The sequence below is a fragment of the Limulus polyphemus genome, unplaced genomic scaffold, assembly GCF_000517525.1.
Source record: "Limulus polyphemus unplaced genomic scaffold, Limulus_polyphemus-2.1.2 Scaffold1973, whole genome shotgun sequence".
NCBI classification, from domain to species: Eukaryota; Metazoa; Arthropoda; class Merostomata; order Xiphosura; family Limulidae; genus Limulus; species Limulus polyphemus.
Genome location: NW_013667583.1, coordinates 91,939 through 107,421, shown reverse-complemented (window position 1 = coordinate 107,421; position 15,483 = coordinate 91,939). Strand labels below are relative to the sequence as shown.

The following is a 15,483-nucleotide window of genomic DNA, read 5'->3' as shown; positions in this document are numbered from 1 at the left end:
TTATATGTGTGTGTGTGTAATAAACCCATTCTTGTTGAGTTATTTATATGTGTGTGTGTGTAATAAACCCATTCTTGTTGAGTGATTTATATGTGTGTGTGTGTAATAAACCCATTCTTGTTGAGTGATTTATATGTGTGTGTGTGTAATAAACCCATTCTTGTTGAGTGATTTATAAATGTGTGTGTGTGTAATAAACCCATTCTTGTTGAGTGATTTATATATGTGTGTGTATGTGTAATAAACCCATTCTTGTTGAGTGGTTTATATATGTGTGTGTATGTGTAATAAACCCATTTACCACTCAATAAATTAAAAACGCAATAGTATTAGTATATTTAAGATTATGTCCTTTGCTCTGTAGATTATACAGACCTACTCATAGAACCTACCACCATAATATGAGAATCATGAAAGACGTAATCACTGCGTTTTATACAAAGGATCAAAAGGGACTTAACACCTACTGTTTATAGAACACTTATGATGACTTAACCACTCATATATATATATATATATATAAGTTAGCTGAAGTGTTAACCTACATAACGTATATACAGTATACGTAAAATGTCATTTGTTAACTACTATGTGAATAGAGAGAGAGAAACATACACTGACAACATTCGATCAACAGTTATTATTAGTGTACCTGTACTCATGCCAGTGACCACTGCTAGGATTTCTATGGACAGCTAAAAATGACTTTATATTAGAAAAGTACAAAATAGCAGGGGATTGAAATGTTTTACATTTAGTGATTCAAACGTAGTTTATTTTAAGCATAATGACTGACCTGACCACAACTTCGTACAGGTCATATATAGTGATTTAGAACAACTGGGAATTGGGCACATGTGATTCTATATACGACACACTAAAGGTTAGTGAACCGTCGTTTTGTGCTCAGAAATTTAGAAATTATTCACTAAAGTATACGGTGTAGTAATTGTATCTAGATTTCTTCTTTATATATATATATATAACAAATCAATGCTGACTTTATCAACACTGTATATACTACATCAAAGGTGACTTACCCACTTGTTTATTTAGGTCACAGAAATTATCACTGGTATATACATATCGACGATGACTCCACCACAACTGTATATTGATGTACCATCGCTGTTTAACATTGTGTACAGATGGCAGTTGGTTTGACCAATTAGTAACTAGATCCACAGCTAGACGTGATTCAGAAGCCACTCAGTGTCGTCAAATAGTTACGTATAAAAAACAGACATTTTAAATCTTCGAAATAAGCATAAACATTGACAACACTGTATCATCATTGTCACGTACGTATATTCATCTATTTATGCCGTTGGTCAAAGTGTATAACAACTTATATCTCACCAATGGACCTTATGATCTATTCTATTCGGAGTTACTAAAATTACTTTTATCATATTCTGTTGCCACACAACATCCGTTGATTGATATTGTTTGTTTATTTGTTTGTAGTTAAGCATCAAGCTACACAATGGGCTATCTGTGCTGTGCCCACCACTGGTATAAAAATCCAGTTTCTAGCGTTATGAGCCCGCAGGTTATGGCTGCGCCTCTTCTGGGTGGCAAACTGATATTAAGTTGTTGTTGTTTTTGATGATATTATAATGATGACTTGGGATATTTCATTTTTAGAGAGTTGATAACTTGGGACATTTTCTAGTTCTAGATTTCTGTTCAAACAGCGATAGTTTTTTTTAAGTATTTCATAGCTATGTTTAAAAGGTTTTGAGTCTGAGGAAACACATAGTTGTAATTCACCAATTTTGTCAAAGTTATTGCACTTGAAATAAAAGTAAAATATAACAGCCCGTATTCTTCTTTACACTCAAGAGCTTGAAGATGTCCGTCGAGCAAATGACCATTTTCTGGAGATCAGAAGCAGGGCAGAATGCAAGACTCCACATCCGCAGGTAGTACGAGTGAAAGATTATTTTCCGGATATCTCCAAGTACTACGTTCCACACTGTACTATTCTACATCGTTGCTCAGACGAAACAGGTTGTTGTGAAGATGGACTTCACAAATGTGGCCCCCTACAGATAGAGGAGGTCACTTTGTACTTTTATGTAAGTTTTGGTTACTTTTTCAACATACTGTGTTGTAGCTACACTGGGTTAGTTAAATTTGATTTTTCTGTTTAAAGTATTTGTTCTTTATCACTTCTGAACGTATAATCGCATACCTTTCTAGGGTTCCAGTAAAACATTTGACAGTTGTTTGGGTAAATATTCTTTTAAATGCGTTCAGTTTCTTACACCGAATTAACTAATAGTGACCAGTAGTTCAACTAATGAAACACATTATCAATACATTTCTTTTATACTAAGAAAATAATGTGGGACGTTTTAAACAATGTAGCTTTTATCTAGCTGAATGTTCAGTGACGTGCATAGTGGAGTGGCTGGGTGGGCTCAAACCCCTGTTTTTCTGCTCTTATGACCCAAAAGTGTCCTTTCTCTCAGTCATAAAAAATTTACATAACTACTAAAGACATGCCTGATTACTCAGTGTGTACCAGATGCACCCCACAGTCTCCATGGTTTCCCCTAACAACTCCAGTTCCCGCCCCCCAGAAAAAAAGAAATGGCCTGCATTGTGATGCTCAAAAAGTGCCCTTTTTTGTCAATGAGCCCTGCCATTTTAATGTCCTCTGCACGTCACTGTGAATGTTCAATAAGAAATAAAAGGATATTCAAAGAGCAGTTATTCCTGAATCATTTTCCGAAACGCAAAAAAAGAGAAAAATAATTCACCTAAACAATCTGTAAATAAGAAGCTGAACGTAGTTAATTATACTATTTATCATATATTATGTTAATTAATGTTTTAGAATGATTTACACTAACCCTTTAATTCTCAATATGGTCTAAACATCAGCTCACATAGAAATAAACTGAATTCTATCCCAAGAATCTCAAGCATTATATCTGTTTAATAACTCCCCCCCCCGTAGTGCTTACAGCCTTGCTCTGAGGAGTAAAACAGAAAAGAAACGTAAACAAGGCCACGTTGACTGATCTAGAAGGCTACACACATCGCAGGTGTGTATGATAAACATGTAAGGTAATTAGATGTGATCTAATAAATATATATGACAAATTCTTTTTTTACAGGGTAGAAGGAATGTGGAATGTGAACTAATTAAACGAATTGCCATGGCAATAGATCATTATCAATAGATCTTAAACCTCAAGGGAGTTAATAAAGTTTTATTTTTTATTTTTATTTTTGCCTGAAATTTGAATATATGGATTCTGCACATCAGAACTTATTATTTTGTGTTTTGGATCCAATTTTGTTAAAGTGTTTTTGATGATGTTATCTGAGTTATTGTACGCTGAAATAATCCAGGTTATATATTTGCCAAGGTTATGGTTAAAGGGAGAATAAGTTGATAGCATGAAACGCATTTTCATAAGCGTCTTATTAAATGTTGATAAGCGTTAAGTTGGAGAGAAAGACAAAGTGGAATTTATTATTTTTAACTTAGTCTTTTGAATTTTTTTCTTTTGCTTATAGTTTATAGATTTAACTCGACTCTTTGGTACGTTAATACTTCCAAGTTTGAAGCGAGGCTTACCTATATATGAAACAAAAAACGTAGCATACGCATATACATCAAATGCCACCAGTGACTAAGCGGTAAGTCTGAAGACTTATAACGCAAGAAACAGGATTTTGATACCCATGGTTGGCACAGCACAGATAGCCTATTCTGTAGCTTTGTTGCTTAATTACAAACAAACAAGAAAATCAAATAGTCAAGATCAAACTTATCCGAAAAGTTGTTAGTCAACCTACTGAGATCAGTTTCTATCGCCCAAATTGAACATGTACAAAACATGGAACTGACTAGATTGACTAACTCCATCAAAAGAGTTTGCCACTTTTCTTCTCATTCATCTTCGTACGAAGTTCGATGTTGATTTCTAAAACTCATTTATATTTGTGCTTTGGGTTGTTATACTTCCAAAGAAAATGTCTGTTTAATTGGTATACTATGATGTCTACCTCGAAGCTTCTTATAGATAGTCAATATATGCATTGAAAAGTCAGACACGTGCTTGTCAAATGTTTACAGTCTAACATGGGAACAATGTTAAGCCTGCTTGGAGATAGTGAACGTAACGGGCGCTGTTTTCAGGTATATACATAAATACAGATGACATATATATCAAATTATCATACATATTATATCTTTTCTTCTCTTTTTTTTTTCGCCTTTGTTTTGATAATGCTTAGTACTACATGATGCACACTTGTTTTACAGTTACACCCCTCATATTTCATTATCAAACCGCCCTCTGTATTTAGAGTTATTACGACCCATCTGGGTGGTATAAAATATAAATATTAATCTACTTTTTTTCTTTTAGGATCAGTTTTAAAAATCGGCAATTCTCATTTCTTAGCATGAGTGTACTTGCAACTTGTAATATGTAATAAACGCCCAATTTTGGGAATATTTTCTAAGATTTTGATATTGTTTGCTACGTTATTTTTTGTTTTAGTTTCTCCTTGACTGTTATAAAAACCGAGTTCACAGTCACCTCATAAATTTATTTTATACTCCTTTCTTCTTCTACTGTCTTACCAAAATATTTACTGATGATAGATACTTCGTGAAAAGGAATGGACTGTGGCTCATTAAACAATACTGCTGAGAAAAGCCTCAAACAGAAGATACAAGTAGAAGGCCATTTCAATATCATATCTTATAAAAAATATATGACAAAAAGTAGCAATCCCTTTACACATACGATAGGATAGTAAGCCATTAACAGTGTGGGTTGACAGGTGTTATTCTCTTTCTTGATAGAAACACGTGCTTTGGCTCACAAGTGTTTGTATTATGCCTATAGGGGCGTAGCCATGGAGGGCGGGCCCCCTGAAAAAAAAATCTAGGCATATTAATCACATATTATTTTTCAGTTTTTATATATAATAAACTCGTTTTGTGTCATTTAATAAAAATAAATAAAACTTCTTTAAACACTATTACATTTCATTTGATTTGTTTTAATGACCATTTTATTAAAAATTTAAATAATGTTCAGTTTTTTAATTTATTGCCCACCCCCCTGAGTGAAAAACCCAGTTATAGCACTGTATGCTTGGTCGTCTATAATTGATGAATTAATTTCCTCTACCACGTCCTATTTAAGTCTTTACAATATTCTTCAGCGAATGGATATTAATTTAATGAAGGTTCTAAATGTTCATGAAGTGCTAGCTTTTTCTTCTCATCATGAGATATGCAAGACGTATTTACACTTACATCTAGTAGCGTATACATATATATACACGTTGAAAGTGTTGTTACTGATTTATATCGTTTTAAACTGATCATCATCAACAGAAAATTAGATATTAGATTTATTTTGAAAACATTTTTAGAATTTTCTGAAAACTCTCTTGAAGCAAATGAATAATTTCAACGTACATCGTGCCCAGTCTGTCTGTCCTAAACAAATCTATCCCTCGCTACTTTTTAATGTCAATTATTACAACCAATTTTAGACAGAAATAATCTTTTCATATAATCATTTCACCTACAGTTTGTTAATGTTGTAATAAGTCTTCAAAACAACGGAAACTAACGTTATAAGTAAGATAAGTTTGTATTTATAGAACGATGAAAAACGAGCTCAAAAGTAGTCAACGTTTGGTGTTATCAAAATACAGATTGTACAATTCACGTATACGTGTTGCAACAACTTGTGAAATAGTTCATGAAACAATACTCCAATTGCTGTACGAAACGAACAGTCTTTAATAATAATATGATACTTTTAATTTCTGAACAAAGAGACCTCTAAAAAAATGCATGTAGAAAGAAAAATTTACAAATTTATTGGTATTTAATTTTTTTTTAGAAAACGACTCTCTTTTGTAGATTTTTAAATACTATATATATATTTTTTTAAGTTACTATGGCCACCCTAATTCTGCATTACGTCTAACGAAAAATGACTGATATTGTACTAAATACCGCTTTAAAAAACAAAACGAGCGATAACCCAAGTAGATATTAGAATGTTAGTATTTGTGTGAATATTAAATTCTCTTTGCAAACTTAGAAGAGCTAAACGAAAAAAAATAGCATATTTCAAGGCAGAATTTATTGTACAAGATAACAAACTATACTATGGTATTCTTTCCTAGACTCTACATCTAAAAGATAATGGAATGCGAACAGGCTGGAACAACGCCGTGGAAAAATTACTGTTTATTAATCACACCCAGTGCGAATGTCAACCAATAAATAATCGGCCAAGGATACGAGACAATTTGCTTCAACCAATTACAAACAACAGTCAGCATCAAGGTCTTCCCAGTGAGAAAAGGTCAAAGTAAGTTTTGGTTTTGTTTTTTAACAGGTCACGCTAAGGAGGGCAAATGATTTATTGCGTTTATTTCTCCTCTGACTCTAGTAAATGTTGCAAACCAAGAATAGTTATCATTAACTGTGACACGATGCAATGACACACGATAATTTTGTAAAGCGTAGAAGAAGCAGGGAGAAATAAGAAACTAAAAGAGAGAGAAAAAAACAGACGAGAAAATGTACTTCTTATATCCACGTTGCACCGTAGGAAACAAAATGATCAACAATCGTCTTACTAATAAAAAACGACTGTCTGTGTCACACCGTGCATCCAGTATAATCTCTAATCAAAAACGACCGTCTGTGTCACACAGTGCATACAATATAATCTCTAATCAAAAACGACCGCCTGTGTCACACAGTGCATACAATATAATCTCTAATCAAAAACGACCGTCTGTGTCACACAGTGCATACAATATAATACTCTAATCAAAAACGACCGTCTGTGTCACACCGTTCATCCAGTATAATACTCTAATCAAAAACGACCGTCTGTGTCACACCGTGCATCCAGTATAATATTGTAATCAAAAACGACCGTCTGTGTCACATAGTGCATCCAGTATAATATTGTAATCAAAAACGACCGTCTGTGTCACATAGTGCATCCAGTATAATACTGTAATCAAAAACGACCGTCTGTGTCGCACCGTGCATCCAGTATAAAACTCTAATCAAAAACGACCGTCTGTGTCAGCACCGTGCATCCAGTGTGATATTCTGATCAAAAATGTCTATAATTTCTATTTTAATTTTGCAAGTTTTTATACGTGTAAATATGATATAAACTTACGTTCTTTTTAGCATGTTTAGACCAATTTATTGTTCAAATTTCTGAGCATCACCTTAAAAGAATTGTCGTGCAGCGGTTGTATGTTGTGGGCTACGTTTCAAAATAATAACGATCGCGTAACCAATCTACAAAGCTAACATCAAATTACTCGAATAATTCAAGCAAAACTAACATCCCTGTGATTTGTCATTTATTTTAGGACAGTAAAACATATATACCTTTCCTTTACATTTATAGCTGTTAAATGTGATATAATCATGAGTAAAAAAATGTTATTTTTCTAACATATATATATATCAAATGTTATTTCTCATCGTTTTGTATTTGTGGCAAAGCTATTAATGCTATTTATCACCTTCCTTAATTTTGAACTGTTGACCAGAATGAAAAAGCAGCACCCTACCACCCACCTTCCATACTAAAGGATTTACTGTCACACCTATAACACACATACAGCTTTTAAAGTGCTAAAGTTTCGTTCCCGGCTGGCCAGCTCCGCAATCCAGAGCTCTACCACAGGGCCAAGCCACGCCTCTCATAGTCTTAACGTTATTATATGTACCTATTATTGTGGTCAGTTACGAAGACAGCCGAGGACCTTAAAACAATAATATTTCGATTTATTGAAGTCTTATAGCACTGTTACCTTCAAAATTAATAATTTTATAAAGGTAAAGAACTATCGTTTCTAAATTGCACCTTTGAGAAGTCAATATATTTATTTTGTTGTTTCTTTCAATAAATATACGTTATATTCTATTACAAAACTGGTTTGGTTAGTTTTATAAAGTAAAAAAATATCTATCATACTCAAGTGCGTGCTTTTGTAAGGAAACGCTATGTGTTATATAAAAATAGTTATCGGCAAATCTTTTAAGCAGTCTCTAATAACATCTACTAGAGGGCGCCTTTAGAGAGTGAAACAGTCTCTAGGATTGATTGTCTATTAGATGATCGGCCGGCGTGATCTAGTAGTTACCGTGTCCGGACTGTGAATCCGAGGGTTCATGGTTCGCATACCGTTACCGCAAACACTGTTCTCCGCTCTTGGGGGATGTGAGAGGGCTATAAAAGGGACGATAAAATTCCAGTATTCAGTCATAAAAGAGTATTCCTAGAGTTGTCGGCGTGTGCTGTTCATAAGCTGCCTTCCTTATAATTTATCAGTTTAAAAGCTTTTTCGCTAAAATTCTAAAAGACATCATTAAGTGGTACCTTTTACTGAAACAATATTTTCAAATAATATCTACTAATGGGACCTTTTAATAACCAATCGGCTTCAAATAAAATATCTACTTACTGACATACCCGTTCAACTCACGTGAAAGTCATAAGGGGCTGAACGCCGCCTCCACCCATTTCACTTCATGTTTTGGGTATTAAGTGGACATGGCAGATTTAGTGATAATTGGTCAGTTATAAGCGGACACACACCCCTCGAGATTCTTGTCAAATAATAGTTTAAATAGGGTTATGAGGCAAATTTTAACAATGAAATGGCTTTTAAAATAGACTACTAAACTCAAAACGCCTATTATTATTGAAACAGTCTCATAATTTCCACTAAGGGATGCCTTTTAATAATAAAACAGCCACTAATAATGTTTATTAAACCTACAATAAATAAGGCGTAATAGTGAGTGCGTTTTCACTTCATTATCATCTTGCAATTAAGAACCTTATATAGCTAATTGTGAACGTCGTAATATTTAAACATCCAGGCATCAGTGAAATATATAATTCGTAAAAGTAATCGGGATATTTTCTGTTTCATGCACCGCGTTCAAATGGAAAGAAATATAAAATTTTAATATAGTTTTTAATGTTGATTTCAGGAATATATAAATTAAAATTTGGAGAAATTAAAAGAAATGTTTTTTATTTTGCTTACGAAACAAAGGAAATACTTTTATCATTACATATATATATATACTTACGTATTTAAAAGAATTGCAAGACATCAACACAATACAAAATATCTACTGTCAATGTAACAAATTCAATGTGAATATTCTTAAATATTTGCCTGAAGAGATAATCATTTTCATGCCTATGAGTCAGTCATGTTACGATTGGTTCCACAATGTCGCTTGTTATGTCTCTTAACCACATTCCAAATACTTTCAATTTGCTGCAGATCTGAGAAATATAAATTAAAATTTGGAGTAATGATTTTTTAAAATGGTAAAATATTTCAATAAGAATTTTTTAATGAAATTTATTTTTTATTTAAATAAACATGTAATTATTTACTAATTAGCCTAACTGGATCTAACTTCACATAAACTGATCTAACCTGTCAAAATATCATTTCTCCTAATTTTAATTTATATTTCTGAAATCAGCATTAAAAACTACATTCAAAAATATATATTTCTTTCTATTTGAACGCGGTGCATGAAACAGAAAAGATCCAGTCATCGTTTAATTTGTGCACAAAAAATACCCCCCCCCCCCAGTTGACATGGATCAACTAGGATTACATATTTCACACATGTATTTAAACAGTTGTGGCCACACGTTGATTTGAAACTATTAGTCATGGAAACAGCTATTGAAGTGAAATTATTTTACTTAAGCAACCATGTAGTAAAAAATTTAAATCCATTAGATGTGTTAAGACATTGACAAAAAATCATATTTTGTGAAACGAGTTACAGTCAAACTAGCCTTTGTTAACTAAAGAACCGGTAGATGTACGTAACTCACAAGTGAAACAAGTTACAGTCAAACTAGCCTTTGTTAACTAAAGGACCAGTAGATGTACGTAACTCACAAGTGAAACAAGTTACAGTCAAACTAGCCTTTGTTAACCAAAGGACCAGTAGATGTACGTAACTCACAAGTGAAACAAGTTACAGTCAAACTAGCCTTTGTTAACTAAAGGACCGGTAGATGTACGTAACTCACAAGTGAAACAAGTTACAGTCAAACTAGCCTTTGTTAACTAAAGAACCGGTAGATGTACGTAACTCACAAGTGAAACAAGTTTCAGATAAACTATTCTGGTTAACTAAAGGACCGGTAGATGTACGTAACTCAGAATTCAATGTTTCTCTTTGTCTTGCAATACACGCTAGCAATAAATTTATATATACAAGTAACAAAAAATGTGTTTGCTTGTTTGTAGTAAAGCAGAAAGCTACACAAAGGGCTATCTATATTCTGCCCAACCCGGGTATCGAAACCCGGTTTCGAGCGTTGTAAGTCTGCAGACTTGCCGCTGTGCCATTGGGGAGGGAGGGAGGGAGGGGCATTGGTGAATGTCAGTCGTTACAAAGGCAACCATGATGAGTTGTCTTGACGAAAGTCATGCGTTGAAATTAGTGAAACGCTATACTGTTTCTGCACTCCCCGAGTTAAAATGCAACATTTTGGTATGTAAATCATTGGTAAGCTAACCTTTCTGACACCAGAATCAGATTAAACAGCAGAACATTTAACCGTCCGCCGGTTTAGCAATGTTTTATGGTTAAATTGAAGGTCTTAATAGCTTTTGAAAACCTAGATAATCTAAGTTAGGTGTTTATAAAAGGCTCTTAGATTGTTATAAGAGAGATTTGAGACGTATTATGTGTCGGCCAGTTTTTTTCCCGGTTCATCCCAACATACTAAACACTACAGCGCTTAGTGATAATAACCAAATATCCGTCTGTCACGTTCCGTAGCTCCTGAACGGTTAATCGTAGAAAAAAAATCATATATTAAAGTGTTTATTTTCAAGAATATATTACAGAACAATTATTCACTTTTCCCAATTCCTAAAATTTGATACCGACATCAACATCTATTCTTCAGTCTTGTATGCGCTAAAAGTTCAATCTGAGAAGAAGAAAAAAATATTAAGAACATAAATGTTTCCTTTTGTGAGGGAATTTCACCAAAAAAGGACTTCCTCTTTCAACAGATTGAAAGAAAATATTTCAAAGATAGGAACATAACAGATGTAAGTTACAGAAACAGACGAAAAGGCGTATGTAGAATCCAGAGGTGCTTTCCCTAATTGTTGTTTTGCTAAATCTGTATTACGTGTTTGTTCTTGAGGCGCATAGTTGTATAATGACCTGTGCCATTGCAGAGATCGAATCCAGAATCTTAACGTTATGAGCCCTAGAGCTTACCGCTGAACCATCTATATTATTCCCTTTAGTTGCGAGTATGTTACCTGTTTCACAGTTGCGAGTATGTTATCTGTTTCACAGTTGCGAGCATGTTATCTGTTTCACAGTTGCGAGTAAGTTATCTGTTTCACAGTTGCGAGTAAGTTATCTGTTTCACAGTTGCGAGCATGTTATCTGTTTCACAGTTGCGAGCATGTTATCTGTTTAAATTTCAGCTACGTGAATGACGCTGTTTCGTCACGAGAAAGACGCCCTGCAGCAGACGGAGTGTAGGGTGTTATTGAGTAATTTTATCTGTTGTACCTCACTTCATCAAATATTTTCCTATCTCAGTCGCTAATTCTTTAATAATAAAAATCTGCATAATTACTTCATCTATATAAAAGAATCGCATTTGTAAGCACATTCTAGAAAACCCAGCTGCCAACTGAAAAAAATGTTTAAAGTAGGGTAACCAACCGCCCCGTTTTTGTATCCATTGATCTGGTCACCTTATATTATAGAACCGACATTTCTAGGTTCTAGTTCCAAATAAAGATCATCATACCAAGTGTCCCTCAGTGGATCAGCGTTAAGTTTGTGGATTTACAGCACTAAAACCCAGGTTTCGATTCCTCGCAGTGGGCAAAGTGCAAATAGGCTACTGTGTAGCTTTGCGATAAAACAACAAACAAATAATTTGTACCAAATAACAACTGTAAATGTTGAACTTTTTTATTTTATTTTACCAATGATTTTCTTCTCACCAGGTGTCCGGAATGTCCAGTTCCTTTCCATAGAAGGGAATATCCTGACGGCAGATGCAGCTGTGATTGTTTTGACCGCCAAAAACCGTGTTTAAGAATTAAGAGAGGACGAGACGCTCTTGCAGATATAGAAAGAAGGTATTTTAATAAGAAAATATATATGTATATGATTTTAAAACACTGTATAGAAAAAACAGTAGTTTTGTAGTAAAAGTATTTACAATAAGTATATTTCTAAACATTTCTTTCATTAACGTTAGCTAATCTGAGACGAATATTTAAAGACATTGTTTCTTACAGTAGTTACAATAACTATGTTTCTAAACATTTCTATCATTAACTTTAACTAATTTGAGACGAATATTTAAAGACATTGTTTCTTACAGTAGTTACAATAACTATGTTTCTAAACATTTCTATCATTAACTTTAACTAATTTGAGACGAATATTTAAAGACATTGTTTCTTACTAGTAGTTACAATAACTATGTTTCTAAACATCTGTATCAATTTGAGACGAATATTTAAAGACATTGTTTCTTACAGTAGTTACAATAACTATGTTTCTAAACATTTCTTTCATTAACGTTAGCTAATCTGAGACGAATATTTAAAGACATTGTTTCTTACAGTAGTTACAATAACTAATTTTCTAAACATTTCTTTCATTAACGTTAGCTAATCTGAGACGAATATTTAAAGACATTGTTTCTTACAGTAGTTACAATAACTAATTTTCTAAACATTTCTTTCATTAACGTTAGCTAATCTGAGACGAATATTTAAAGACATTGTTTCCTACAGTAGTTACAATAACTATGTTTCTAAACATCTGTATCAATTTGAGACGAACAGTTAAAGTCATTGTTTCTTATAGATTTTTTTTCATCAAAGTTTTATTTGATTTTGACATCATTTGAACCTACTACTTCCAGAGGACAGGAATCTGTAACGTCGCGTTGCTAATACTACCGCACATTATTACATATGATGACTTACAATACCCTCACCTGAATTACTGAATGTGTTAATATTACTTAGTGCTAGCATGGATCCTGTTCATAGCTTTACTGACAATCTAATATCTCTATGACGATGAAGCGATATTATTGAATGTGTTAATATTACTTAGTGCTAGCATGGATCCTGTTCATAGCTTTACTGACAATCTAATATCTCTATGACGATGAAGCGATGTTATCTTGTATATTATTTCAGGATCTCCGTATGGTGTAATCACTTCAACGGTTACTTTACTTAGTTCATGTATGTTTACATTTGATTTTCTCTTAACTTTTACTTAAGTTGGACAACTATTTTACTAGACAGTCTAATTCATTTAGTGCGAATTTGTCTGATTCATTTACTTTACAGGTGATATTAAAATAAGATATTTATAGAACTTAGTCAAATGTCTAGAATAAGACAAGCATAAATTAGCAATAGATACGAGAATAGCTCCAAGGAAGTCTTCCTTGCCACGAAGAGTGGAGGTTAGATGATGGGGAAAAAAAAAAGAACTGACTGTGACTTTCAAGCAGGCTGGTTGTTGTCAATAACCAGCATGTTAAGTTTATTTTAATACGTGTGTTCTAAAATCACCTTTTAATGTGTCTGCTCCCCTTAGGTGTGTATTGGCGGGATATTGTCACATACCAGATTGTGAATATGGACCTTATGATGCCACCAGTGGAAAGTGTCCGAAACGTCCAGAGGACTACACGAGAAAGAAGCACCAAGATCGTAGTCATAATCGTCACTATCACAGATGGGCCTTTCTAGAGCGGGATTAGCATGTCTGAGACACAGTATGAGAGCCACAGCTATACGCCTAGTCTACACTACTCTATATACCCAGGGTTTCAACCATGCGCTGGACGTATTTCCGAAATTCAATCAATCGCAGTTTTCACTGGCAGAACCTAAATCAACAGACGTGATACAAAGAAGAGTAACGACAATTCAAAGTACTTCTCATAGGAGTGCGATAACAATTCGGCAGAGTTAAAAAATAGGGGACAGCAATTTGGCAAATGTTGCTCCTGCTAAAACTGTATTGTATTATTACCCGTTACTGTTCGTACTTGCCTGGTTGCAAGTGTATACGTGCAGTTAGACACTTGACGTGAGTTTCATTGTATCAAAAAGAGGTGTCCTCTTGTTCCATTAAGTGTGCGGATTTATTTTAATCTATTGTTGTTTAAGTTGTTTGTATTCAAAACTGTAAACAGTGTTAGTTTCTTAGATGTATGTACTTCACTCATGTTGCATCAAATTATAAAAAAAAAACACCAAAATGAGTGCAAGGGTTGTCCATGAAATATCTTAAAAATGCAAAATTTTTAGGTCTGTTAGATCATTTTTAAATGTCAATCATTTTTCCCCATTGAACTATCTAAAGACCAAGGTTTAGGTACATTGGGCCGTTTAAATATCAATGTTTCTGCCAATTGAACTATTTAAATGTCAATATTTCTGCCAATTGAACTATTTAAATGTCAATGTTACTGCCAACTGAACTATTTAAAGACCAAGGTTTCTGCCAACTGAACTATTTAAAGACCAAAGTTTCTAATCAATGGATCATTTGAATATCGATATTTCTGCCTTTTGGACCGTTTAAAATGTAAGGTTTCTGTCAATTGTACCATTTAATGATATGGTTCTCATTTACTGAGACATTCATTTGTTGGTTTCTAGGTTATGTAATAACTCAAAAATATAATGAGATACGGAATTACCAACCTGAATTGTCAATTGTATTAAGGCTTCAAGAGATCACACTCAAGTATACTTGGGATTCAACACACTGTGAAACGACGTTGGTAGAAACAGTCCAAGACAGTAAAGGTCGAGTTGGATGCAAGAAATATTGAAATGACATCGGTGGGATTAGTCCAAAAGAGTAAAGGTTAAGTGGGATGCAAGACACTTTGAAATGACAAAGATAGAATTATTCCAAGACAGTAACGGTCGACTGGAATATTAGATACTATGAAACGACTTGAGTAGAATTAGCCCAAGACAGTGATAGCCGAGTATAATGTAAGGTATTTGAAACGACGTAGGTAGAATCAGTACAAGACAGTGAGGTCAAGTGGGATGTAAGGCACTTAATAGTGTCGTGGGTAGAATCAATCCAAGACAGTAAGAGTCAAGTGGGGTGTAAGGCATTTGAAACGACGTAGGTAGAATCAATACAAGAGTGTGAGGGTCGAGTGGGATGTAAGGCACTTAAAAGTGTCGTGGGTAGAATCAATCCAAGACAGTAAGAGTCAAGTGGGGTGAAAGGCATTTAGAAGTGTCGTGGGTAGAATCAGTACAAGGCAGTAAAGGTCGAGTGGGATGTAAGGCACTTAAAAGTGTCGTGGGTAGAATCAATCCAAGGCAGTAAAGGTCGAGTGGGATGTAAGGCAC

The 15,483-nt window shown here is 34.0% G+C and overlaps 1 protein-coding gene across 1 annotated transcript in view; it reads left to right on the top strand.

Annotated features, from left to right (window-relative positions):
* LOC106465534 overlaps nucleotides 1-15,453 on the top strand; it is a 59,489-nt gene extending 44,036 nt beyond the window's left edge. The window contains exons 3-6 of the mRNA XM_013925758.2: nucleotides 1,846-2,081; nucleotides 6,181-6,368; nucleotides 12,070-12,204; nucleotides 13,694-15,453. Of these exons, the coding sequence (XP_013781212.2) occupies nucleotides 1,846-2,081; nucleotides 6,181-6,368; nucleotides 12,070-12,204; nucleotides 13,694-13,859 (725 nt within the window). The 3' untranslated portion in view covers nucleotides 13,860-15,453. The remainder of the gene's footprint in view (nucleotides 1-1,845; nucleotides 2,082-6,180; nucleotides 6,369-12,069; nucleotides 12,205-13,693) is intronic.
* Nucleotides 15,454-15,483: the final 30 nt, after the last annotated feature.